Below are 27,298 nucleotides of genomic sequence, written 5' to 3'. Positions count from 1 at the left end.
CCGGGGGTTGATTGTATTCACTTGTGCCTCTAGGTCTGATAAGAAGACCCCGGACTAGCCAGGTCTAGGATCAACAGATGCAGGTGTGCATTTTGACATACCCAACCCTTGTAGAGCACCCGGGCAGCACAATTAAACAGGTATACCTTGGAATTGATACATAGACGAAGCGTAATAAGCAGGTCATTCTGTTTGGTCTCGACCGTTATTACCTAGGTATGTACTTACATATGTATTGTCGAGCGCAGGTGGTGGAAGAAGTCTAACCTAGAGTCCAGCAATTTGGTAGTGGGGTTCGGTTTTTTCCCACCGTTGCTTGCCCATTGAGAAGAAGTTCAAAAAGTTGATTGAACATTAGACCCCTGCAAACCGGGCTCTGGAGTCAAAGTACCCGCCTCGAGCTCCCTCGCCTCTGATTGGCGCGCTGGCTGCTGTCCAGAAGCTAAGAAGCCAAAGTCGGTGCTCTCGGTCCCTGCTGCCTCCCAAAAGCCTTTGACGCGCCGTGCAGCGACTCGCTCGACAATTTTTCTTTGATGCGAGGCTGATAGCATCTCCATTCCAGAAGCCTACCAGCCCAGCCCGTCTTTCAAACCACAGCAGTCACCACCACCACCACCACCCACCTCGTCGGCGAAAATTGCTGCTCCTTCATTTCTAGCCGTCACGCCCGCACCAGCCCGACTCGCGGTATATATCCATTAATCCAGAATGGCCGACCAGGAAGACGCCAACCGCGAAGCCAACGAGCGCTCCATCGTTCGAACCTGGAGAGCATGGAGGACCGTTCACGAGATGGCCGCCGATAGAGTACGTCCCTTTTGCTCGTCAGATTTCGCAACGCAGTCTGATCTTTTCCCCCGGTTGCGTCGCGCTTGGCTAATACCATTGTCTTTCTACAGGGCTACGAACTCACCCAAGAGGAAGTAAACCTGCCTTTGGAGAGATTTCGGGATAGATACATATCCAATGAGGGCACTGTTAAGTAAGAAAGCCATTTATTTACGACACCATGAGTCTTTGCTCCAGAAGGCGGCTTTCATAGCTAACGAACCTCCCTTCCCCCGCCAACAGCCGCAGCCTGCTCAAGTTCTCCGCGCGCCCGAGCGACGACATGATGCGGAAATTCCAGAAGCCCGCCACGCCCAACGACCCCAGCCCGGGCTCGGACTGCGGTACCATCTGGATCGAGTTCCTGGACGAGTCCACGCTGGGCGCGGAGCAGATGCGCAAGTTCGGCAAGTTCTGCGCCGAGCACAACTACGCCGCCGGCGTCCTCGTCAGCAACGTCGCCGTCTCCGCCTCGGCCAAGAAGGAGATTGCCAAGTTCGCCCAGTGGACCGCCATCGAGTGGTTCCTCGAGGACGACCTGCTCATCAACATCACCCACCACGACCTCGTCCCCCGCCACGTCATCCTCAGCCGCGAGGAAAAGGCCGCCCTGCTCAAGCGCTACCGCCTTAAGGAAACCCAGCTGCCCCGTATCCTCGTCCGCGACCCCGTCGCCAAGTACCTCGGCATGAAGCGCGGGCAGGTTGTCAAGATCATCCGAAAGAGTGAGACGGCCGGTCGATATGCCAGTTACCGGTTGTGTGTATAAGCAGGAGAAAAGAGAGAGAGGAAGGACGAAAAAGAGATAAAGAAAAGTCTGGCTAGAATGGACAAAGTTGACTTCATTATTGGCGTCTCACGAGCATGGTTGCTGCTTTACTTGGTTTGGGTTGGCGTTTCACGGATTCCCAAGAAAGGTGTACTTCTCAAGATACGGAGTAGTTGCTTAATGACTACCGATGCAAATGCATTTATTTGCATTTGACCAAGTCTGTCTGCGCAAGAGAGCCGGGCCACTAGCCAATGGCCCCTTTTCGTGTAAGGGGTATGAGGTCCCTTGATGGAGGATGCGCATGAAGTGACTCGGTGGTCCTCGTGGCGTGGATCATCATTGTTCTAGTGCGGTTCCAGAGCTATGCTCTACAAGTTACAACCGTCCGTTTACACCCAGAAGAGACGTCCAATTAAGGTTGGTGTAGCTCACTTCGTACTGTTCATCCAGTCTTAATAGTACGTAGAGTAATCTTAATGGCCACGAGATCGGAGTATTCCTACCCAAGGTCGGTTGTCTTGCCCTTCAGATGACAGGGCTACTCCGGACGAATTAAGTGTATACACATATAACACAGATATACACAAAGCAGGCGCATTGATGATATGTTTGAACGTTTTCCATTCCTGTCTGTCTGCTCTAGCCATCTTAGAAAATTTGTAAATCTAGAGGGGACGCAACGTCTCAGGGGGTATAATAACTAAATATTGCAGATCGTGTCCAGGACGTTGCAGGTGCTGAATACAGAACCAATAACGACGACACAAAAAAAAAGCACGGGGGTTTTTCGCCAGCCTTACTGACTCCGTCAGTCAGGAGGGAATCTCGCTCCTCCTTCTGGAGCGGGTATATAAAAACATTTCATGTGTTCGTTCCAGCCATACAGTCATGAGAAAATCGCACCCTCGTACATGCAACCGCCTTTGTAGAAAGTTACAACAAAAAGAAAAGAAAAGAATGCATCGTGAATTCCCCAGAACTCCAAAAGAGCAAACGCCGTGGCCCAGTTTCCTTGATCTATTGGCCATCCTGGTCAAGATCCGCGTTGCCGTACAAGATTTGCTTAGACTCGCCATGTCCAGAACTCCGCGGGCATTGTTGGTGGTACAGGTGCCTAGAATTTTCCTCATCAGGCTGTGTTTTATGTTGAGCTTATAATATAACGGGTTGGCCATGGTCAGCCATGCCCGTTCTTATTAAGTTGGAAGTAGTGTCATCGGCCGAGTCTACTTTAGTAAACCGCCCACATCCACCAGCTCGTGTTGGTGGCGGGTATCGGCAGGGTTGTACGCAGACTCTCGAGGATGTTGTGGTATTGTCTCGAGCTCGGTTCCTGAGCTTGTAGGTGGGCTTCCTGAATTCGACCTTGTCGGCCTTGATCCAAATGGGGTTAAGAGGCCACTTAGGTCCTGCAAGAGTGCTTGGGAGCCGCGTCGGAAACCTGTGGCTGTCGCAGGTCTAGTAGGGGATGGTAAACTGCGGGTTGGAGATAGCGGGTCAAGACTCGAGTTGAAGCTATCTCGAACACTGTGTTCCTGCTCCTCCAGCAGTCCGCCAACATCGAAGAAGGATACCCGGCGGGGTGTGGCACTGGAGTTGCTCCTAGAGGGACTCCACTGGCTACTCGGGAGCAGGGAGTCGTCACTGCGCTCTGCATTACTTCTCCGTCGTTGGGGGAAATTCCAGTTTCTCATGTCGTCGGGCACCTTGGCAATGGGAGCAGGCGTGTACTGTGGCCCGTCGCTCTGCGTCCCAGGACTGACCGCGTGTCGCAATTCGCGGTCGACCCGAAGGCCCAGGTCTCTCACTAGGTCTTCATCGCTCCCCCAATGTTGATTGATGACGGTTGGCCTTCTCCCCGAAAGTGCAGAGCCTTCGATAGACTCTGCTACGACCGAGCCATACCTGAATCTGTTCTTTTTGACTCCACGGTCCCGAACAAACGACCCTAATACCAAGGCGTTGGCGGCTGTCGTTGCCATCAGAATCTCGACTGATGCAAGAAGGGAGCGAGTCTGTTGGTTTCCGTGCTGCCACACAACGTGTGGTATCCTATATAGCGTGACACCCACAACGCCCAAGCTCAAAGAAAACAGCAGCACGAGCTGTACCTTGCGCTTGAACTTCATGTGGCTCCGTATAATAATCGAGACTGGAAAAAGACAAGGAATAAATCGGTGAGCATGTTGCAGGTCGCCATGGTTAGTAATTGGGCGTAACCTTGCCGACATTGGCCACCAGGATCTGGCAGCACTTGATAATACTGGCGAAATGGACGGCACTCCGTAAGATCCGATATTAGGACAGCAACGAACGTCGCGCACAAGGAGCATCTGATGAATAGCAGAATGATCTCATGGGACCGTTTCCAGCTAGTGCTGGTCAATCTTTGAAGAAATCCAGGATGGCGCTCTTCAAAATCCATAACCTGAAGTTAGAAACCCCGAAGTCAGTAATCGCGCCTGGATAAGTTGAGCTCGATGGACCAACAATATACTGCAGTACCCTGATATTATGGATGCGATGGATAAAGGAAGATTTGACATACGTGGCCGCATATAAGGTCCGACTCGCCAGGACTAAGCCGCTGCCTACACTCCTTCTTTGGATCTCTTCTTCGCTCAAGCCGGATGGTAGTTGCGTATTATTGGTGCCGTAGATGAGAATGACGTGAACGCATCCCATGCGCAAAAACAATGGGATCAGCGCCAGTGCTGCAGTCCGGTCCTCTGCGAATAGCTTCTCCGAGCGTATGAACCGACCGGCCACCCGGAGGAAGATAATGGTTGCACAAAGCAGCGTTATCCACCAGCACACTAACAGTGTCGGCTTGTCCTGGTTGAAGCTGTGCAAAGGCGGTGGCGAGGAATATAGAGCCATTGTGCTTCCGTATCTCTCTATATCCAACTTTGACACCACGCCCGTCAACCTCCGTAGAGGGGACGAGCGGGGAGGAAAAACCGTCTACAGGCGCTCCAGTGCCCGCCGAATGCAGCCCACGAGAAATGTGTAGGTTCAGGCCGTCCCGGGAAGACAGGTCACCCCCAGAAAAAGGTAGACAAAGTGGTTATCGTGTAGAGGTGCCACTGGTCGCAATAGCAAAATCCGGGGAGAAGGGGCCTTATGACGTTTTGGTGGTCTGTGACCTGCTAATGGCCAAGGTCTCGATGGAATTCGTAACATGGGCAACCCGGATTCTTGAAAATTCGATGTTGTGATGGCGCTGGAGACGGTGAATTGGACATCGTATCAGGTCGACTGCTTAGACAAGTTTGCAATGCGCCAACGGGTCGTCCAAGAATAACAATGAGATTTGCATCAAAGAAATCGAGTCCTGACAATTGAGAGAGGTAGCTCGCCCGGTGCGGTCGAGCAAAAGGGCAGGGCGGGCCAGCAGGTAATAATAGAATACATAGCATGTAGCAACCATTCCGTCACAGCAAAGAGGCAGGCGACCAGCCAGTTTGGCGCCGCAGTCCCAGATGGGCATTTCGGAGCTGGCCACTCTCACTGGGCTGATAACCGAATGCAGGGTTTCCTTGAAGATGTGTGCCAGACACTCAAGAGTGATGAGCGGTATCGTTCGGGCTTGTGCAACGAACCTAAACATGACCTGGAGAGGCTGGTGGTTGGCTACAGGCTCGCTTCCTCTGCACCCTTGCCCTTGCTCGGAGGCCCTCAAGGCCCTGTCAAGTGGAGCGCAACGGGCTGCCAAGGGTACTCTAGGTAGGTATGTAGGCAGGTTGGTGGTACATGCTGTACCTATCCATTGGACATGGTCTGCATGTGTACTGCAGTTTTGTTTTACTGGGTGCTGTTCCGCGAAGCAGGGCCAGCCTCCAGTACTTACATACGTGTGCACGCAGCGTCCCTGCGACGAGACTGATGCGCCACTGGTGAGAGATCTGGCGGTGGTTTGATTAGCATCAGCCCAGTCCTTCGGGTTAAGCTTGTATTGGGTACAACTGACAATCCTCACTGGGGAGCACAGTCACTCCGTCCGTCTCATCAATCGGACCAGAGGGCTGGGAATTAGTACCGGTACCACAGTACGGTAACCTCCCTTGGAATGCGCCCGGTGTACAAAAGCAAAAGAGCTTTCATGTTAGCGTGCTGGAGCTGAGATACGGGCCGTTCTGAGACCTGCCTACCGGGTCGAGTCGTTTTCGGCTGCTTGTTGGTAGCGGCTGTGTAAGTAGGTACATGTAGCTACCAACATGCAAAGGTCGCTACCAAGTACACCACCAAGTGGCATGTAGAGCCGGGTTGCCTCATGGCCTGAGACAGGTATTGCACCCTGGTGCTGACATCTTGGCTACACGCAAGATAAGAGGTCCTTGCATGTCAGGGAGGACCGACTTCGTAATTCGTATCGGACAGCAGGGGAGAGACGTGCTTGTAGATCTGAGAGTGATTGATGTCAGCACCGCACTACATAGTTCCACCCGCCGTCCGTACCCAAAAAGCATTGATTGAATAGCAGCCTGGCAAATCGCCGCCACAGAAGCGTGCAAAGTCTAGGCCGCACTTTTGGGATTTGACGGGGAAGGGTTCGCGCGGACAGAGACAGAACAGGAGGGAAACCATTTGTCAAGCGACGTAAACATCCCTGCCCTCAAATCCGGGGAAGCATTGGCACATTGGTACTAGCTTGAAATGAGAGATGGGTTGCTTCAATGTTGAAAGTGTCTTTATTATTGAGACATACTACACTGGTGTATCGTGCTTACCGTGAAAACAACTTAACTATCGCGGTACCTACTACTTACGTACGGGAGCCGCTGGCCACGGGACGCTGACTGAAAAGTAGCTACAGTCGTCGGCATGCAGTCAGGTACTTTCTTTTACTCGAGACCAGCCCCACCCTCCGACAACGATGTAGTTATCGCGTACATACAAGTAGGCACTGAGGTAGGATTCCTTTACCGTTATCTATAAGGAGCTTCCCAAACAGTCAGTAACAGGTCTCAGGCTTAAGGTAATTGATATGTGTATGGTGAGGGGATGCACCACCACCCTCCAAGTTGGTTGGATACTTACGCTTCCGGCGTGGGGGAGGGAGGCATGGATGGATGCTAGATGGATTCGATATTGTACTACACACACGCGCGCATCACACATTCGCAATGTGTACGTGGTGTGTTTCGGTGGCATTGCCTACATGTCATTCTCGTAAGTAGGTAGGTCGCTGCGCTGCGCCGCCGGCCATGTTGATAAGAAAGGCCGCATGGGATTTCGTGCAGTGCAACGGTACCAGGTCAGTGGTTTGATTGGAACCCGACGTCGGCCAATGGCAAAATATATTGGAAAAATACCCACTAACCTGGATTGGGTAGACGATACCGAGAATACGGGACTGGGGAAGGAAAAGAGGGTGGCCACCTCGCATTTGGGGGGAAGTCGGGTGAGCTCCAGAGCCAGAGTGTCCAGCCGAATAGGCATGTGACCATGGTTGGAGAGGCTTATTGCATCTGTACAGCGCCGCAAGCCCCTCTCCCAACATTGAGAGGGCATTTGGTTCAGAGAGAACCCATCCATGGTCCCATTGTTCAACTCGATACGTTAAGTATAGTTTACGATAACTGCTGTCCCTTCTATACAGGGAACACAAATACGGCCGTCTTTTAAGAGGCATGGGGTGGCGGCGCGTTATCCCACGACCGTTAAAAGGCCAGCAGACTATATACTTCTACTGTTCTTGGTGACCTCCCCATGTTGGCTAGCTCCTCGCCAGATCTGCGTTCCAACCATTCTGGCGGGACGTCGACTTGAACCATTAGTCAAGCCCCAGCTCCCCCACAACCTTCTTGACTAACGCTTTCTCAGCCCTGCCCCAATCAACACTGAGGAGCTTGGATGCCATGCTACTATCGGACGCCTGCTCCTCCAGCGAGGATAACCCCCAAAGCTCGTCGATCACGAGCGCCCTGACATGCGGCCACGGGTGCAGCAAGAACGCCCCCAATCTCCGCCGCGCTTCGGCGACGCCCTCCGCTCTCTTCGACCTCAGCTCGGGCGATATTGTGTCATTGTTGGCTTGCTGATCAGCGGCGGCAACACCCCCGTACACTTTGATGCAAGCCTCAATCTTGCGGACGTTCCCTGTCTTGTAGCCTGCCTTCTGCGTAAGCAGGCAGAGCTGGCGCAAGTTGATGTCTTGGCTTCGGTGCAGTGCGCCGACATTGAAGAGATACGCCGTAAGCTCGAGGGTCGGCACAATCACTCTATCCTGACCTTGGTGGACCTTGAGGTTCTGGAGCAGGGCTCCAACGATCTTGGACAGATTCTCGGATGATTCATCGCAGAAACTGGCGATTGCAGCACGACTGGCAATGACAAGCTCCTCATTCCCAGTATCTGCTGAAGTTACCAACCCTGCCAGCATCGTAAACAGACAATCCATGTCGCTGGTTGGCCAGTGATCAGCGACTCCTTTCCGGAAGCCATCTGGCCTATCCAGTGTCAAAAGGTACTGAAAGTACTCTTTAGAAGAAAAGGACAATTTACTGAAAGTTAGAGAGGAACTACAATATCGTCAGTCTTCTAATCAGTTAAATTATCGTCAAGGAAACACCCGGGTACACACCTAGGAGACAGAATCAATGCTACTGCAGCCTGCGCTTCAATGCGAACTCGATCCAGCTTTTCGGCGGCCAGTCTGAGCATGCTAGGTAACAAGCTCGCAATGCTTCCATAGAGGCCATTGGGGTCATGGTCATCCACAATTTGTTCCCACAATGTCTTGGTGGCTTTGATCGCTTCTAGTCGCACATGGGAGCCGATATCTCCACGAGCAGTGGTGGTATAGTCATCTAGCCCCCTGTCGTATGATAGGGATAAAGCTAGATGCTTTGACTCGCAACAGATCTTGCCCTATGAGACTCTGGAGTATTGCAACATGGGCTTCGATCATGGAATCTGACGACCATCTATGCGAGATTGCCAACGTGACCTGGTCGAGTGCAGCCGAATTGTCCAACGAGGCTGCGATTATACGGTATGATCCGGAAAGCGCTCTGTAGAACCCGTCGCCATGCTTATCGCGGGATGTAACAGAAACCCGAACTTTGTCACACCAAGTCTGGAGTATGTGATTCCTTTGAGGTTGCGCGCAAAGAAGCAGCAAGATCAAAGCAGCTTGCGCCGAGGAGCTCACCACCTCCAGATCATGCATGTTCAGCCATGTGTCGACCGTTTCAAGCATAAGGGCAGTCAAACCATCCCACTCAGGCTTAGCATCTTTTCTGGCCTCGTCTACCATCTGCAGAGATGTGTGTAGTAAGGCTGATTTCTCTGCCGACAAGATCGTCGCGCCAGATACTAGGTGATCCCGCCTTGCAAGGATACTTCCTTCAGTACCACTATTGAGGCATGCAAGAAGGATAGGGTATGAAGACACAATCAGCTTTCCGAGTGCTTCTGCAATTAGCTCGGGCTTCCGGTAGGCGTTTTCCTTGAAGCCATTCAGCATAGTTTCCAGATAAGTCCTGAATTGCTTTAGCGGCAGCAAGTCCCAACCGTTGTCGTTTCCACTCTGGCCAATTAAGCTAGGAATGGCGTTGAACACCGCAGCCAAGCTGAGGATGAGACCATGCCGTTCCTCGCTCTGTCGCTTCTGGAGCGAATCTACCTTAGCCGCAAGGAGTTCAGCAAAGGTTCTAATCTGACCCATGGGCTCAGACGAATTGCGTGCTATTTCTGCACTGAGGGCACCAAATGAAGCGGCAGCGACCCTTCGCGATGCAGCATCCATATCGCCAACGCCCCTCCATCCAATCAGGCCTTCCATTAGGGCCACGCCATATTGAGGAGAGAGTTTGGTAGCGTTTGAGGCAACCTCGTCAATAGCCCTGGAGCGCAATGCAACAGCGTGATAATCAACCGTCTGCACGATCGAGATTCCTTCAACTACTGTATCTGGGTGCCTTCCAATAAGCTCCTGGAGGGCAGCAGACGAGCCTCTTCTTATGTTTCCTGCAGGATCGAGAGATGCAGCGACGACCAACTCGGTAGCCAGTAGCTGCAGGGTTGATGCCGAGGCAGGATGGGCCTCAGCCACGACAGTGGATTTCACTGGAACTTGCAGCAACTCAGCGGTGCTATATCGTCTAGCTAGAGCCCATATTCCAAAGCAGGCAGCATCGCGGACATTGGTACCAACAGAGGCACCCGATATACCCCGCTTTTCGAAGGCGAGGCCCAGGACTAGAGCCTGGACAATATCTGCAAGAATTTCAGGTGGAGGAGAACGCCGGTATAGAAGGTGGGATAGTGTCAGCATCAGACCGTGCCATTCCAAAGGGTCGACAGAGGTAAGGTCTCGAGTCCGTGGCCCAGGGGGTTCGACTGGCTTTTGACCCATAGGACATTTCTGTTCAGGGACTCTAGGACGGCCTCGACGACTTGAAGAGCCATGTCTGGTTCAAGCTTCAGTGTGATAACACTAAGTGCTTTGCTAGCAGCAAGCCTGACAGGAGTGTCGTTATCTGCCAAGTGTTCGAGCAGATAGCCAATGGAACTCTCGACCATCTCTGTGTCCGCCATGGTCTGGTCTGCTTTTCGTAGTGCCAAAGTGGTGACACTCCTGATCACCTTGATCATCATTTTCCTTGCCAGTGCGGAGCCCTTGATCATGTCAAATGCGGGATTGTCTTCGGATGAAACCCCATTGACCGCATAGTAGATCGGGCTCAAGAGTGAATTCATCATGGAAGTGTCAGCTGCCGCCTGCAGTACGCCAGCAAGGAAACTGAGACTTCCTATGTAATAATAGGGCGTATCTGCAGGCCCTTCCGCTTGTGGTCGCAGTGTATAGAGAGCCCAGTGCACAAGCGCTTTGAGAATGCCGGCCTCTTGCATATCTCTCCGCATAGCCAGACGTATGAGAAGGGTTTTTGCGCCATCTCTCTCCTTTCCCGGTGATGCAAGGTACTTCAGAGCGAGCGGGATAACCCTCAGTGTGATACCTGGTATCTGCTCTGGCCATTCGAGGCCCGGCAGTACTGGCCGGTCTGAATCATCGAAATCGCCAGATGAGATGGTTGAAAGGTCGAAGGAGCAAAGAAAAGCTGCGAGAGCCAGAGTAAAACCACGTATCTTTCGTGCCAGGTCCACGATTCGCTCGATGCAGGGTCTTGGGTTTCCGCTCTTTCCTTTTCAGATTCCTCGAGGGCAAAAAGGGAGAAGCTCGAGATACCTCGTCTCGACATTGAGAAACCTCACAATCACCTTTTCCCCGCGAATTTTGCAAAAGGTGTATATGAGCCTACATATAGCGTTTGGCATAGGGGTTAGGAGCTCAGTACGGGTGGACAGTCCTCTTGACTTCCTGTGATCTTGGAGCAGTTCCAAGTAGGCTTCAGCCAAGATAGGAAGAAATTTGGAGAGGTGAGGGTCAAGCAGCTGTGGAAGCTCCTGGAAAGGGTCCAGCACCTGGTTCTCTGTCATTAGTGAATGTGGCAGGCAAGGGTTGGGCCTTGATGCACTTACACGATCTACCAACCTGGTAATTTCCTTTGCTCGAACTCTTCGCCGTAGTTGGCCATCTCGCTGCCGCAAGAACGGAACCAACGAGCGGTCAAAGTCTGCGATCAGGTCTGCCGAGTTCCGCTGAACCCAGACATCCCGATCGGTGTCAGTCGCGTCCATAGCTACCGGCCTTCCGAATAATTATTTCAAGACCAGAAATACAAGGCTATGTATGTGGTGACGCTAAGATATCGTAGCCACTTCATAGGATTAGGTGGGAAGGTTGCATCAGCCTATGCGCAGTAGCCAGCTGTTCAACGCAGTGGACAAAAGGTATGAGGCAACGGTCTACTCCCGGAAATGAGGATGAAGATGATTGCGGTTCGTGTTGGTGGCAGACTTAGCATTCAGGGGCCAAGATGCTCATATAATGGATTGGTTGTGTTCTGCCTCGTTTGGGTGGTGCCTGGGTGTGGAGAGTGCACCTGGCTAGTTAAATCATCTGGTTAGTTACATATTTATGCACAGAAGCCCACCATTCTACGTTATCGGGGACTGACTACCTACCTTTCACGACAGGCACCTCGCAGCCAAAAGACAAAATATTAGTGGAAACCATCATGATGAAACGTAGCATGTTGTGTATTCCTGCCTTGTAGGTTGATACAAGCTGAGAGATGTCCAATAGCATTTTCAATCTTGCCAGATTTCCTATATCAAACCGTCCAAGGCCCAAAACTTCTACCTTTATGTCACCTGTACATTTCTCAACAAGTGTATTTTAGATCCGTGGCGTCTATCAAACAACAGGCTATCTGCAGTACCTCCCTGCCCCTATCCTACTCCTTGGTATCCAAAACCTTGACCAAGTCGTCAAACTCGCCGCTGTGTTTCATCATGTCGTAAAACGGCCCCATGGCCTCGTAGAGCTCTCTGGGACTTCCGTTCCTACAAAGAAATCACCGCAAATTAGTCAAAAATCCCAGCTCGGCAGGTTTGCTTATAAAGAGGGGAAAGGATCAGGGATCAGGGGGCATAAGGACTTACTCGATGACGTTACCCGCGCTCAGCACCACCACGCGATCGTAATCGATGATGGTCTTGAGGCGGTGCGCAATGGTGACCAGGGTCCGGTCCCGGCCGTGTTCGTTGAGGTCCTTGCGCAGGACCTCCTGTATGCCCTGGTCGGTTTCGTAGTCCATGCTGGCGGTCGCCTCGTCGAGCAGCATGAGCTTGCTCTTGCGCACGAGGGCCCGGCAGAGCGAGAGGACCTGCCGCTGCCCGTGCGAGAAGTTGTCGCCCTTGGCCTTGACCGCGGTCGCGAGGTTGATCCCCTGGGATTCGGCCCCGGCCCTGTCGTGCTGCTGCTGGCTGTCGGGCGTGGCGTCCTCGTCGTATTTGAACGAAGCGATACCGCTGCAATATTGCAATGCCTTCTTGACCACTTCAACGGGGATCTCGTCGCCTGGATTGAGATTGGAGCCGACGTCGCCGGTGAAGAGCACCGCCTCTTGAGGGATGATGGTCAGAGCCTCGCGGAGCTTCTTGCGCGGGAAACTGGTAATGTCCACACCATCGAAGAAGACTTGGCCGGATACAATGTTAGTGAACCGCAGGAGTGACAAGGCCAGCGTGCTCTTGCCCGAACCGGTTCGTCCCACCACAGCAACTCTTTCGCCAGCAGCAAACTTGAGGTTGATGTTCTTTAGAATATCAGGACCATCGTCACTGTACTTAATGGTGACGTTTCGGAACTCGATCTCGCCGTTTCTAGGCCAATCCTTGGGCATGATCAAATTCTCGTTGTCGGTGTAACGTCCCGCCTCGCCATATTCTTCCGGTTTCTCCTCTGGCTCTACAGAGGCGTATTCTCGCACACGGTGGAACTAGAGAGTAGTTCAGTATTTCAAAGAAGGATGCTGGAGTTGAGGTGCTAGGTAACCTACGCTTTGAAGTTCGACTTCTAATTCGTTCATCGCCCTGACGAGCATAATGATCAGGCTGCTTAGTGTCTACACACATGTTATTAGCAGATTTCTCACACCAACCCCTGAGAATTACGTGTGCTCACCGTAGCATTGGTAAGGGAGAATCCGACTAATCCAGCAGCCACCGTGCCTGCTTGAGCAATGGCGATGGCGCCGGCGGCAACCGTGACCAGTGTGGTGGCCATGTCGATCTTCAGGGCCACCCACCGGTTGCAGTTATAGCTTGCTTCGGCAGCTACCGAGTAGACGCGGAGCTTCTGTGCGAGTTGGTCACCAAATATGGTGGACATACTGGCTCGAGCCCGAATAATCGCAATCCCCGCAAGACTATCCGCAAACTGTGAAAACAAGGGAGACTGCGACGATGCCAAGAGGCGCTTAACCGCTACGGCGGTACGGGTATACATCTCGCCAGCAACTATACCAACACAACAGCACTATATCAATGGTCAGTAAGGGTAATCGGGTTTCTTATGCGTGCCTCTCAGAGGTAGAAGCGCAATAACTGCTGTAAGGAGCCTAGAGCCAAGCCAAGCTGCCTTTACAAGCAACAACACGCAGATGGTGTCCATGTAACTTACGAATGCCGCCGGAATCATGAAAACCGGGAGAACCGAGCCGACAGCCGCAATCTGGAAGAAGAGACGGATGAAAGCCTCTAGACAGTATCGGAGCATTGCGGGCAACGACTTATCAATCGAGAACATATCGCGAGAGAAGCGGTTGACGACTCGGCCCACCGGCGTAGCCTTGAACCAGGAAAGGGGCACGTTCATCATGGCCGTGATGAAGGTGGTATGCAGGGTGCGGGCCGCATGCCAGCCACCCCATTCGTAGCCAACCGTGGTGAGCCCGGTCAGGGCGATCTCGCCGAAGCTCCAGGCGGCGTAGACGCCCAGGTAGAAGCCGACGTTGACCGCGCCCGGCTTGTCGTACGCCCCGACCCAGACGGCGAGCCACAGACCGGTGCCAACGGCGGACGCCACGGAGAGGAAGCTGCAGGCGAGGGCAAATATCGCGTGGATAGGGTTTCCGTAGTACTGGAGGTATTTGTAGAACTGGAAGCGTGATGTTGGCCCGAGACTCAGGGCTTCTTGTGTGACCTCGTCGCGGCGCTTGTCCTCCACTGACTTGACAGCAACGTTCGACGTACCATTCGTGCCGTTGGTACCGTTTGTACCGTTCGTGTGCTCACCAGTGTTTCCATTAGCAGTACGGCTAGCTGCGATCTCTACTGTGGCATCAACGTCGCCACCGTCAACGACCTTTTCCTTCAAAGATACCGGCTTGCGATTGACACCGTGATTCCGCTGTAAGTCTTTTATCGTGCCGTTCTCCATGGTAATAGCTAAATCTGCCTGCGGGGCTATCCAGGGGACTTGCGTGACCAGGACGATGGTTCGCCCCTTGAGCATCTCCCCACAGAAGCAGTCTGCCCATACTGACGCAGCAGTTTTGGCGTCCTATCGACTCTCAGTATTAGTGTTGCTGCTTTTGGGAGATCATCCGTATGTCTCCGCAGGGGGGGTTCGTGCAACCCTGCAACAAGCCGCGTACTTGGCCATCCCGAGACACACCGGAAGTCACTTACCAAAGCAGAAAAGATGTCATCAAGGAGAAGAACAGGCGCCTTCGAGTAGAGGGCACGAGCCAGAGCCACACGGCTCTTCTGGCCACCAGAAAGAGAGGTACCATTCTCTCCAACCTCAGTCTCGTCGCGTTCAGGGAATTCGTCAAAGTCAATGGGCAACCCACATGCATTGATAACGCGGTTATACCGCACCTCCTCGAACTCACTATTGAAGAGAATGTTCCCACGGATCGTGTCGTTCTGCAGCCACGCGCTTTGTGACGCATACGCGATGTCTTTGGGGCTAGAAACCCGGCCAGACTCAACCAGAGTCTCGCCTAGAATTGCCATCAGGAGCGTCGATTTGCCGCTGCCGCTCGGCCCGGTGACAACGTTCAACCCGCCTTGGGCAAACTCAATCGTTACATTTCTAAGTGCAAACGTCGCCTTCTTATGCAATCGGAAAGTGGCATCTTCAATATGCAATGGCCCAACATCATGCTGGGTCAGCGGCGTGACATTATTGAAATAATGATCGATTCGCTTCAGGGATACACCGGCTGCAGTGATCTGTCTAGACATGCCCGTTGCCATTGCTAGGTTCCGACGAATAGATCGGATCAAAGTAATGGCGGTGAACGCAACGTCTGCAGTCAGAGGCTGGTTCCTCGTTGTTACATGAAGAGTGAACATCATGAGGAGGGATGCAATGGGAACGGCCTCGGTAAGGAAGTTGATCAACACGTAGCTAGCAGAAGGGTCAGTCCACGAGTCATCGTCCGGTGTGCAAGGAACTCACTTCATGTTGACCTTCCAGATAAGATTCTGTTCGCCTAGGCGGATCTGGCTGATCTTCTTCACCACAGCATTCTCCCAAGCGAAATACTTGACTGCTCTGATGGATGTCAAATATTCGGTTATAGCAGAGATACGCGAGTCCTGGATTTGTCTCTCCTTTCTTTGAAGGCCCACCATGCGCTGAGCAAGCACCACCCCAACTGGTGATAGCACGCCCATGATCGCAATACCAACCAGAGCTGGCCAGTCGAGAAGCTTGTACATGCCAACGAGAGCCACCATGGTCCCAATAGGTATGCCCACGAAAATAAGCATGACGTCTCGGCCGTTGGTAATAGCGTCAATGTCAGCGCTCATCATGTTTGCCAATCGACCGGTGGAGGTTGCCTGTGATTTCTTCTCTTCGGGCTTGCCCTTGCTTGTAGAGGATATCTCCTGGAAGACGTCGTCGTCTAGTTCCATGGATCCCATTGCCTTGTAGTACAGTTCCTGAGTCATGGCCGACTTCACACGAACAATGAGGCGAGTCGACGTAAATATGTACTGCTGGAATGTAACGGAACGGGTCAAAGGACCCACGAACAGGAGTATGACCCAGACCCATGGTCGTATGGTGGCAGTCGCTGGGCTTCCAATATACTGCAGAAGACGATACAGGGCATAAGGAGCTACCAGCTCAACGGTGAAAGCAAGGGTAGCGTATACGGTCATGATGAAGAGCTCTTTGTACAAGAAGCGAAACAGTGTGCCCATGGTAGATTTAGACCTACGTCTTGCGTCCTGAATTCTTGCGAGAAGAAGTAGAGGCTCATCATACCACGGAAGCTTGGGCAGCTCTTCCATGGTCATCTGCCGGCGGGCACCCTTCCACAGCAGCGGCGTAAGCCATTCATATGTGACATAATACTCGAGCCAGCTACACGTTTCTTCAGGCGATGGGTCTTTGGCGCCAATCTTCTCGGAAAAGTCGAGGTTGAGAGAAGGGGCCATCCATTCTCTTGGTGTGGCGAGTGCAACGAAGACAGCAGCGCTCAATGTTGCAACACTACAGATCATCAAAGTGTTCAGCCCAAAGTCCGCGCCAGCATCGACCGACGGAATGAGCTCTCCCACCACAATGACCAGCCATGCTCCTGCCAACGTAAAGTTGATCTGGTGTAAAGCGACATGTCGCCACTCGATGTCGTTCACCAGCCGAACGAGACCTAGCAGGAAGGCATAGGCCAAGATGGCCGCGTTTGCCCAGTTGGCGCCATGTCGAACTGCCGCGACGACCATGAAAGCCAGCGTGGATGCTCGCAAGGCTTGGCTGCATAGCTCGAACGGCAGCGAGATTGGCGAGGCATTCCCTTCCGGGTGGGTGACCCGCGAGACAGACCGTAGTATGAGATGCTTGGCAACGAGCAGCACAGAGAGGATGACAAGAGCTAACTGCAAATAACCAGTCTTGGCAACGTAGGATACCCGATACACCCATTCCAGTCTTGACGTGCTACATGGGATTAGATTCAAGGCCATTGCTTACGCAGAGCTCTCTCGTTCCACTCACTTGGGTTGCGCCTCGAAAAAGGCTCCCACATAGTTCTGTAGGTGTAATGTGGCAATGGAGTCACCCACACCTAGCGATGAGAACTCCATTCTCCGCTATTCTTCTGGCGGCTGGCTTGCGGTCGCATCCAAAACGACCGAGGATGATGAATTAGCAAAGCCAGAAGATACTTGGGTATAACGGTACGGGCGGTTTGGATGTTGACTTGGGAAGATTACCCGGGTCTTACGCCCCACTGTTGGAATTGAAGTAGTACCGTAAAAAGGGCAGGTTGGGAGGTGGAAAGGACAGCTTCGGCGCTATGAGGTGATCCTACGCAATGATGTACGATATGATTCTGCGGCTGTAGCTTGACTTACCTTTACCCCGTAGCTATATCGGCGGAGATGAATTCCCTCATTGTACAAAGTGAGCGTGAGCCTGCCCATGGTGGCCATGTCCGCGATACTGTGAACAAATCCTAGCGATAAGCAGCCTACGACTCCAGGCGGCAGCCTGATCGTCAGCGGAGATATCGGTGTCCTATAGCGGTAGGTGAGTCCCCCAAAGTGCACTTATTTTATTATTCCGAAGTTTGCAACGTCATTTGGTATCTCAACGCGGGTTCCCACCGACACGATGCTAGTCAGTAGTACGGGCTAACGTCGAAGAGGACAAGACACCATCAGGTAGGGTGGGTTACATCTGTCACGAGTATGCGACTAGGCTTCGCTAGTACTGTTTCCATATGAGTATACCCATAGCACACACTTCATGTGTATGTGGTCGTCCAGCAAAAGGCCTGCCCGGAACCAGAAGGTTGGTCGGATTCGACGGACGTGGAGTCTCGGCGTAGGCCAATCGGTACGCCGGTTTCTATTCCGACATGTCGCTTGGCGTGGGCAACATGTCAGCCGCATCTAATCCAATGAAGCGCCGAAATGTCAATTCCCACGAAGATCGTAAAAATAGATAGACTCCCGGGACGGCGAGTCGTGTTTACAAGGTTGCACGTGGCTGACAGAAGGCTGGTTTGAGTTTAGTTACTTTCTTCCCCGTTGCGCTCTCCAGGGTGTAAACAGACTATATACTGGGGTATATAGTAACATTCAAGTGGTATATTAATTAAAAGTATGTTTAAATTTAATGATGCAGTTATGTACAATCTAATATATTTGTGCTCTGATGCGTATGGGCATGGCATGATGCTCGACAGTTTGCGATCGGTAACTGATCCGGGATGTGTACGTTCTATCGGGGGCAGTCAGAAACGTACCTTGGACGAGCATCAGCCCGTCAGCTGCGCACACGTATGAGCCGGCATTGCTGTTCAGCCTTGGGGGGAGAGGGTGGGGGCAGCGACAATGAGATATCAGGTTTGAAGTGTCTTATATCCGTTCACTGCAGCCCGTTCCTGGCACAGATTCATGTTAGACCATTGGCTGAAGATGGCAACACACCGGGCCTTTTCACAACTAGAAGAACCACCAACTGGCAGTACATATTACCTTGGATCACCTCTCTACATACTTACAAACCACGCTGGAATCTGCCATTCAGAGAATAACATCGTAACTGCTTCAGGGATGTTGCACAAAAAAGCATTTCATGTCAGAAGTAGATCGAGCCAGCAAACATTGTAAGTGGTGTTTAGCCGTGTTTCCAAAGCTTGGGGGTCTGAAACCGGGTGTGACCGTCACTTTCGGATATTCTGTATCTACCAGCAAGCTGGAATCCAGTATTGGAATGCTAGTGTTAGACTTTTACCGGCCACTTTCGCCCATCATGGATCGAAGGCTTGGTGGTATGCATGCAACGTACGATCAAAGCGAGAAACACTGGGCAGTTCTCACTTCGCCCGAGCAGGCCATGGAAGCATCGGAGATTGGGCAGCTAAGAAGGCATGTCGGCACGTAACTAGCTGCCCGGAATTGTCTCGGATCCTCCCTCGAACCGCGTCTCTCAATGCCCGGGACCCTGATTGATAAAAATAAACAAGAAGAGGCCGACGGAGACACGGGAGAGCGAAAGTGGCGTTAAGCTTACATTCCACCTACGGAGTGAGATCTGCAAGAGATAATCAAAGACTACATTCTCGCGGAACCTGTGCCCTCAAGGCACCTCAACAGAGAGACCGGAAACGAACTCGGCGGGCTCCCATTCCTGAGTGGCCTTTGCGTGCGATGTAGAAATGACAAGTCATGCGCGGATATGGACCTGGCAGCCCAGGGGCTAATGAATGATTCAAGTTCGGAGCAGACCACTTCCTGGTACCGCATTACGTTCCCATGCAACACGGGCATATTCCGTGTCTATACCTAGGTAGGTAGGTGTATGCATAGCCTTTGATATATATCGTTGGCAGCGCAGGGGGGGTTCGATGGTCATGCCGATGAACGGCGATGGTAATATGTCGCAATGCCCCGATTCGGTCGACCACTTTCAGGGCTCCAGTGGGCCAGGAGTGAGGCAGATGCATCGCATCGGAAACGAAACAGTCCCAACCTGACTGGGCTGTTGTGTCATTGGCTTGAGCCGCCGGGCGATCGCAGCAACTGGAGCTTACACATAGATGCACGGTGACAGCTTGTTCGACATATGCATACCGATACTCCCATTGGCAGGGTATCACAAGTACAAATCTGTTTAGCGAGGCGGGTTGTCACTCGATACTACATATATAGATCCTGGGTGAATTCTGTTCTACCGAGAGGCATGGAAGAGAGGACAAGGCTGCTGGCTTTATTGGGCACTTATATAGATGCAGGGACTTCAAATCAACAACAAGGAGGCCTCGGTTCTGGCCTCGGGTCCCGGCATGAAGATGCTGTCCTTTTGAGATATCAAATATCACATCTATGAGGGGGCGGCAGCTACCCGTCATGCTGACAACTAAGACATACATTATGGCCGCATATGAAATCCCACCACCATGCTTTTCAGGCTTTTTGGAGGAGGGGAACGATCGATTCAGCCCTCGTGAACTATGGCTCAGAGGCAAAGAGCAACTTCCGAGTAGTTCGATGTATGCTAAATGAGCATGGGGTAGAATCTGCACTCTACAGATAGTGAGATTCTTGAGAGCGCACAGGGTCGGGAGAGCCATACGCTCGGATAGCATTGTCCCGTTTCACGATCTGGAGTCTTGTGAAGATTGCACACCACAGCGTCACGAGGTATGGGATAAGCAAACGATTGTCTAGTATTATCACTCAACGACCTCAAGTTCTATATCATGCTGCTGCCATCGAGCAAATTGCCTAACGAGCGGCATGTTGTACCGGCAGGTTGTCATGGCGGAAACACAGGGTAACCGGTTTGATATCGCTCTAGTTGACCTTCTTAAGCTCGACATCGCTAGAATCCCGAGTTAGCAGCTTGAACCGAGTGGGGTTCAGCAAGGAGGAGTGAAGAGACTTACAAGATCAGGTCCGAGTTGGGAGGGATGTGACCAGGGAAGCCGCTGAAATAAATAGCGTTAGTACATGTATACGAAAACGCGCATGCCGCAAGGCCGGGATATATAAGATCGATCGGATGGTACCCGGCGTATCGGAGGAGAAAGGAGATGGTATGGAGATGGCGGATGAATCGCTTACCGAGAGCCATAGGCAAAGTCGCTGGGGAATGGTATTAGTCAAGACCCTCCTTGAGCGTAGAGATGGAGTTGGAACTTACCTGGAGATGGTCAGGGTAGCCTTCTCGCCAACCTTCATCTGGGTGACACCCTCGTCCCAGCCTATAAACGGGGAACGGTTAGCGGAGGAACCTATCGTTCGTCATGTGAGTACACAACGGTGAGCCATACCCTTGATGACTTGACCGACACCAATCGTGGTCTCGAAGTCGCCGCGGCCAACGGAAGAGTCGAATCTGGATGGGCAGTGTCAGCTACTCGTAAGCCAAAGACCAGACGGCCCTGACGTCATGGTCATAGCCAGGACGGTGAACAGGAGCCGCGTGGAGGGGAGGAGGGGTAGCGCATACTTGTTGCCCTTGGAGTCGGGCTTGGAGGTGTCCTTGAGCCAGCCGGTGTACTCGATGGTGACGGACTGGCCAACCTGGGGGATGGCGCCAGAGCCCTCCTTGATAGTGGTCTTGGTGACACCCATTGTGAAGAAGGTGCGTGTGTGTGCGTTTGGTGTTGTTTGTTTGTGAAAAAAAAAAAAAAAAGAAGGTGAGTGGAGGGGAAGGAAGCTTTGCTCTGCTGCCGGGTCAGAAAGTGAGGTGAAGTAGTAGCCAGCAGATGGTGGGGTAAAGGGTAAGAAAGCTCTGAGTGGGAGTGGGATGTTTAGCGTGCTTATTTTCCAAGGCGAAGCTTGAGAGGAGTCGTAGACTGGTAGATTGGAAGCTGTCCTCGACAACTGAGGGGCGGATAGCGTGGAAAGTGGTGGATACTTATCTGTTGTGATGGACGGACGGACTGATGGATGATGACAACTCGACAACTGCACCTACCTGGTCGCCGGGTTACGTACTATGTCTGTTGAGCAGCCCGCTTTGCCAAAGGATGAACGGATGTTTGTCGATGGACCAGAGTAGCATACACCATCTCCAAACGAGCCTCCGTCAGCTGGAGGGGTTGAGGTCCAAACAGCCAAAGCCTCCCCCGTCACAACCTGACGAGAGCAAGCGGCGGCTTGCAAGATGCCAGGCAGGGCTGTTGATGTGTTGGCACATGCGCGCTGCATCTCAAATAGGATACATACATACATACCTACCTACTTAGCACGCAAGCAGGCCAAGATGATGTTCGCCAAAACATTCTGATAGATCACTTTTGTATACGCGTTGCAGCGAGCCAGAGTGCGTGCGGTCTTAACACTAAACGAACTGCAAGTAGCTTGGTTGCACGGTACGTAGTCGGCACACTATAGGCTGATCATATATTGTGGTCATCACAAACGGACCAACCCGACACAGCTTCCATGGACTAGGTACTTGATCTAGGTTACCTACAGCAAGGGGTTTGGGCTCGATCATTGATCTTGCAGTTGCTGGGTCTCGACATGGCCGCCTCTGTGTCGCCATCCCAGCCGGATCACGAGGTGATTGGCTCTGTACAAGGCTACTTGTACGTACGACCTACCAACTTCCGAAGCATAGGTGGTGGCAGCAGTGAATGATGCTTGCTTCGTCTTATTGTGTGTGGTTCGTGATCTTTGGTGCTGCGATATGACACTCGGAAGGAAGGTGACCAAAACCCTGCGTGATGTACTCCGGCGTGTTTTCGATCAATACTCTCGTCAACATGCCATCCCCAGCTGGCTGCGCTGCGCTACTAGCTTTGAACAGTACCCCCGAGCTTATGATATGCACGTAGGCGAAGGGTAATGGCCCGATGGGCAGCAAACACGGCCCCGACAGATCAGATCACTTCCAATAGAGTACCTAACCTACCCCGGAGACCCAAAAGCGGTTTGAGATTATAAGTTACATGGGCGTGCGCACTTATAGTATGACGTCAGTGAATTGTCAACATGCCTCTTCCTTTTCACCTTTGCATGATGCGACAGCCGAGTCGATCCTGAAGAGACCTGTCCCTGTCTATCTGTCTACCGAGAAGCTGTCTGGCGCAAACAAACGACGCAGCTGATCACTTGTCAAAACGCCTATCTATTGGGCTGCATATACTCGTCTGCGTTCCCTTATTCGCGCGATATCCTAGTACTGTTTGGGTGCTGCTTGCGAACATCCTCTCGCTTAAAGTGATCAACGTCGGGAGCAGAAAATCACTGGATTGGTGGCTTGGAGAAGATCCCTACCTAGTCGCCATGCGACTCGATAGATACAGTACCAGAGACGTCTTGTCAGGGTCTTCGGGATCCCAGTCTGCTAGTGTCCGAGTCGAGCATGCGGTGAAGGGGGTTTGATGCGTTCGCCGCATACCCCGCACACATCATCGCGGGGCAAAGGCGACAAGGGCCAGATGGAGGCTGGCTAGAGGCCATTGACGACAAAGACGTCAATCCTAGCCGAGTACATTCCTAGAAGCTTCGAAGTCCGTCTTGTTGGACTGAGCATCCCTTGAAACATCTGACGTATGCTGCGTTGAAGACGATGATCCTGCATATGTCAGGGTGCCTAGCACGCTATCATGGCCGGCAAGCTGATATACTACCGCTTACTCGCGAACCAAAGCTTGCAGAGCCCGGAATTCCTCCCGTGGCAAAAAAGGCGATTGCTTTGATGGGCCGACGTCACCTGCGAGTCGGTAGGCTTGAGTTGGTCTACTTCGGCTTGCAGGAAGATGGGAGGTCGAAAGCCTCACTTTGTGAAGTGGTAGACCCGAAACCCAACTCCAAGTCCAGCACCGGCACTGGGCTGGCGGCGGCGCGCGACGACGGTATCATTTGGATGCCCAGCCACTCTGTCTCTGAGCAGCCAATGCCGATGGGGAGGATGCGATGACCAGGTATTCTTGTGCACCCGTAACATAGCAACCCGCACACTTAACGCCAGATGAACCAGCAAAGTTTACAGTCACTGGTCGGTAGCGCTATCGAGAGATGGCGCAGAATCATTATTAGCAACCAGACGAACAAGCATTCTCGGACTGCTAGGGAGAGACATGGTTAGGTGAAGTATGTAGGGAGGGACATGAAATACCCTTCTGTCCCTGTCATCCATCATGCTAGATCGTGGCCAATGTATGTTTCCACTAAAGACGAAGCATGTTATCTTGAACAGCCACCCGATGACCAACTTTGCAAGCCCGTTCTTTACCAGTTCCATTTCTGCTGATCAAATATGCTGAAGCAAGTTGAACAATAACATACGCACAACGGCACTTGGTCATTGGGACATACATATAGGCTGAGCTATGACCTAATGGCGAAACGTGGTGATAGATTAGGTATTGAGAGAGCCACAAACGTGTCTTGTTGAAGACCGGCGCGTAGAGTTCCTTCGTGGAAGTGCTAGGGATTTGGTACATGTATGCAGGCTATGGCGGATGCATGGCATGAAGGATGGAATCCAAGGTAGGTAGATAGTGGAGCTGTGCAGAGCCCATCGATAATTCCTTCAGTGTTCTTCTTGGTCAAAGTTGGAGCTACCTATGCTTTGACGACCTTATCATTCCAGTAACCAAGATGCGGTACATTTATGCAGACAACCAATCTGTGATGTACGATGGCACATGCACGCTCAAACAAGAAACACACAAAGATCCGGTACGGGTTGACCAGATCTTCGCCTACCGTATCCCATTACGCCATCTACTCATAAAACTGTGCAAGCGGTATCTTGGATGCGTTCGCAATGTAGATGGAGCTATCGCTCGAAAGAGGGGGTCAGGACAGACCTCTCTCCCGCACTCCAGCCAAACATCGCGGGACCGGACCTGAGCTAGTCAGGTACAGACTTGGAGGAGGCTCGGTTCGAGCGCGCCGGCGTCGAGCTACTCGGGGCCAGGCACTGTCGAATCTTGAATAGCCTGCTTCAGCTGGCACTTGCTGGGCGAAGGAGACCCACGCGTTCCCATTGGTTATGTAGATGCGTATGGAGTTCACGATCACAACATCCCGACAGACATCTCGGTAAGACAATGCGACGAGATAAACTGCCGGAGCCGGCACACTTGGGCCAAGGAGAAAAGGGCAATCTTGTTGGGCTATATCGTACCAGTCATTGCCAATTGATGTATGCAGTTGTCAGTAATGTTCCGTGATTAGCTTTGGGCGATCTTTACCGGTTAGGAGAGAATCGGACACGACCTAGACCTTTTCCCTTCTTGTTTTCTCCATGTACGTGTGTACTGGGAGGCTATTCAATATTAATATCGTCGCTGCTGGCGCCCACAGACCATGCGATCACTCCTCAGCAGTCCTTGTCCCCCAGAGTCCCAGACAGGCTGTGGACTGGACAGGCGCCCAATCCGCCCCGAAGAGCACATATGCCCACCAACATAGCCTGTATTCAGGTAGGATTGTACAGGTGTGCGTGCGACCATGCATCTGCAGGGAAAAGGAGAAGGGTTCCCAGTGTAATCATCATGCCCAAGAATCCTGCCAACTGGAAGCATATGGTACTGTGCCGTCTACTTATGTAGTAGTAATAATAGTAATCACCCGAAACGGTATCTGGCAAGTATCGACCACGACAATGCATTACAGCGCGTTGAAGGGGTTGAAATTGGGCCTCCTTTTTGAGTATGGATATGTCGGCCCTGTCCAGGCAGGGAGGTCGAGAAAACGAGATTGCGACAGAAGGCGTGCAGTTGCCGGACGCGGCAGGGCAGAACTACCTACAGCATGAGGGCCAGCAGTTGTTGACGAAGCTGTTGGTTTGTTGAGTGTCGAAAAGAAAACATGCATGTCGTCGATGAATCATCCTGCCAACCTCCTCGCGAGAACAACATCCATTGATTGTTGTGACTTTGAACAGTCGCTCACTGCCCGCCTGCACTACGGTACGTGTACAGGGCCTCGAGCTGCTAGTCAAGCACCTAGCAGCCTGGAGCAGCGCCTGGAGGAGGAGGAGGGGGTGGGGAGTCGGGCCAATATTACTACCATACCGCAGGGCAGAACATTGACCCTTGAACTGGCCATTGGCCACTGACCACTAACAGGGGACAGCGGTGTGGGTCTGCATTTCCGGCAAGAGCCACCTGAAATCTAAATTGCGTACGCTAGGCCGATCCCTTGCCGAATCAAGAAACGCTCCCGGGAGCGAACGACATGCAGGTCAAGATTTCTGTCCGTTTCTATCAGGCACACACCTGCGACTAGTCACGACTAGGCACGACTAGGCACGACCCTTCCAACCTTGCAGCCCGCGTCTACTTGTGAGATTACCTCTCGGGGTTATTGGCCTGCCGGCTGAAGCGCAAGTATCGGCCAGGTATCCGCGCCCTTCCACATTTTGGCCGTCTTGCTCGATTTGGATCCTAGACAGCGCCATCCAAGCCTTCTACTCCACCCACATTATTAGCAACGAACGAACAATGCAATGCAATCGACACATTGGCTCGGCTGATGGTGTGTACATCAAGAGGTGGCCTGCCTGCGTTTAGTGACACGGCTTTCTTTGTTTTCGCTATTGCTGCGAAAACAATTTGCGCACAACCTTGGCAGCTTCCTATCCCAGCGCAACGGCAGAATAGCAAGACGCGCACAGGATGCTGGAGTCAGATAACCACCGGCACCCAGTCGTCTTTACCAATGCGAGCTGTCGCATGACCTCTCTCGTGGCCAATGTCTCTGGTTGCAACACAACGATGGCGATGGCTTACGGTACCAACAGCCATGGCGTCCGAGGCATGAACTTGTCAATCCACAAATCTGAATGATGCGCTTCCGGCTCGTCGCCCGTGGGACAGGGCGAGCCGCTCCTCACTCCGCATATCCCGTCTATTGAGGCGCCCCCGTCGAGCTCTGCCGACGAAAACACGCCTGGTAGGTGGTATCCCGTGTGGTGTGGTGATGGAGGTTATTCCTTAAGCCGACGCGCCTAGGTCACCATCGCCCATCTCATGGAAATTACCTGCAGATGGGGGTCGATCATCGGCCAATACGCCGCCCTGCCATGCCCTGCGTGCCTGCTGTCTTGGGGTAGTACATACAGACAAATATTTGCCTGCGCCACGAGGAGCTCCCAGGATCCAAATGGGGAATCAAAACTTGATCAACTGCTCCTTAACTTCGGTGACTTTTTAAATCACACGGGATACCTGGGGCCCATCGCGCTACCCACGCTAGTTCTCAGGTATTTTCCTTCAAACCTGAAGTACTCAGCCTCTGCCTAGCGATAGTTGGCACGATGGAACGAACGTCCTGGTGCTGCATGGCCCGACGCTCCAACACTATCCCCTTTTCGAGTACGGAGCGCGGCGGCGCAGGCCCTTTTGTTCTGCAGCCTTTTTTTCCCTTCTCTTTCTGACAGTGCCGATTTCCATGCCCACCGTTTTGTCGTATAGGAAGCAAGTCTAACCACTACACCTGTGCCCGTCGTATTGGGATCGGGGTTGTCAAGGAAATCAGCAACAAAGACGCGCTGTGTGTCAAAATACCGAGAATAAGGAGCTGTCGTTGCCATGTTGGTGACTCGGATGCTCGCAGATCGGACGAACTGATAGACTGGTTGAAACTTGAGAGTGGCCATAGTCGTTGCCCCGATTGATTCTCTCCGAGTCCTGGCCATTGTACATACTGTGTGCTTGCCCATCCAGGCAGGTTGGACGTGCAGGCGTGCCTTGCTCCTACGGGGGTCTACTCGCTAAGAATATTATGTACCGTATGCGCTAGGTAATTTCTGTCGTTTTGGTCTAACCAACCAACCGCGAGACCCCTGGTCGAAAGTCTGTCACCCCTGTCCCTCTCGGACTGGTCTGTCTGCTCGTTTCC

General features: G+C 52.4%; 6 protein-coding genes across 6 annotated transcripts; 1 reads left to right on the top strand and 5 right to left on the bottom strand.

Annotated features, from left to right (window-relative positions):
- Window positions 1–708: 708 nt before the first annotated feature.
- Window positions 709–1,597, top strand: PG997_007622 (RNA polymerase Rpb5 domain-containing protein; the record flags this gene model as incomplete). Its single annotated transcript, XM_066811937.1, has 3 exons — window positions 709–807; window positions 900–982; window positions 1,072–1,597. 3 exons carry the CDS (start codon window positions 709–711, stop codon window positions 1,595–1,597), a joined length of 708 nt encoding a protein of 235 aa, XP_066667279.1.
- Window positions 1,598–2,826: 1,229 nt separating this feature from the next.
- Window positions 2,827–3,729, bottom strand: PG997_007621 (uncharacterized protein; the record flags this gene model as incomplete). Its single annotated transcript, XM_066811936.1, has 1 exon — window positions 2,827–3,729. One exon carries the CDS (start codon window positions 3,727–3,729, stop codon window positions 2,827–2,829), a length of 903 nt encoding a protein of 300 aa, XP_066667278.1.
- A 253-nt stretch (window positions 3,730–3,982) lies between these two features.
- PG997_007620 (uncharacterized protein) lies at window positions 3,983–4,480 on the bottom strand (the record flags this gene model as incomplete). The annotated part of the gene is made up of 2 exons (XM_066811935.1): window positions 3,983–4,028; window positions 4,149–4,480. 2 exons carry the CDS (start codon window positions 4,478–4,480, stop codon window positions 3,983–3,985), a joined length of 378 nt encoding a protein of 125 aa, XP_066667277.1.
- A 2,896-nt stretch (window positions 4,481–7,376) lies between these two features.
- Window positions 7,377–11,248, bottom strand: PG997_007619 (uncharacterized protein; the record flags this gene model as incomplete). The annotated part of the gene is made up of 6 exons (XM_066811934.1): window positions 7,377–8,124; window positions 8,187–8,420; window positions 8,524–9,812; window positions 9,887–10,668; window positions 10,870–11,032; window positions 11,090–11,248. The coding sequence occupies 6 exons, from the start codon at window positions 11,246–11,248 to the stop codon at window positions 7,377–7,379; spliced, it is 3,375 nt and encodes a 1,124-aa protein (XP_066667276.1).
- Window positions 11,249–11,907: 659 nt separating this feature from the next.
- On the bottom strand, window positions 11,908–17,062 carry PG997_007618 (ABC transporter; the record flags this gene model as incomplete). The annotated part of the gene is made up of 8 exons (XM_066811933.1): window positions 11,908–12,016; window positions 12,116–12,954; window positions 13,015–13,080; window positions 13,140–13,493; window positions 13,638–14,519; window positions 14,648–15,374; window positions 15,426–16,916; window positions 16,974–17,062. The coding sequence occupies 8 exons, from the start codon at window positions 17,060–17,062 to the stop codon at window positions 11,908–11,910; spliced, it is 4,557 nt and encodes a 1,518-aa protein (XP_066667275.1).
- A 3,219-nt stretch (window positions 17,063–20,281) lies between these two features.
- PG997_007617 (FK506-binding protein 1B) lies at window positions 20,282–21,064 on the bottom strand (the record flags this gene model as incomplete). Its single annotated transcript, XM_066811932.1, has 6 exons — window positions 20,282–20,309; window positions 20,374–20,415; window positions 20,552–20,572; window positions 20,631–20,721; window positions 20,761–20,825; window positions 20,877–21,064. 6 exons carry the CDS (start codon window positions 21,062–21,064, stop codon window positions 20,282–20,284), a joined length of 435 nt encoding a protein of 144 aa, XP_066667274.1.
- Between the last annotated feature and the right edge of the window lie 6,234 nt (window positions 21,065–27,298).

This window comes from Apiospora hydei, assembly GCF_038363865.1.
Source record: "Apiospora hydei strain CBS 114990 chromosome Unknown utg000006l_segment0_segment0, whole genome shotgun sequence".
Taxonomy (NCBI): Eukaryota; Fungi; Ascomycota; class Sordariomycetes; order Amphisphaeriales; family Apiosporaceae; genus Apiospora; species Apiospora hydei.
This window is presented reverse-complemented; position numbering and strand designations above follow the sequence as displayed.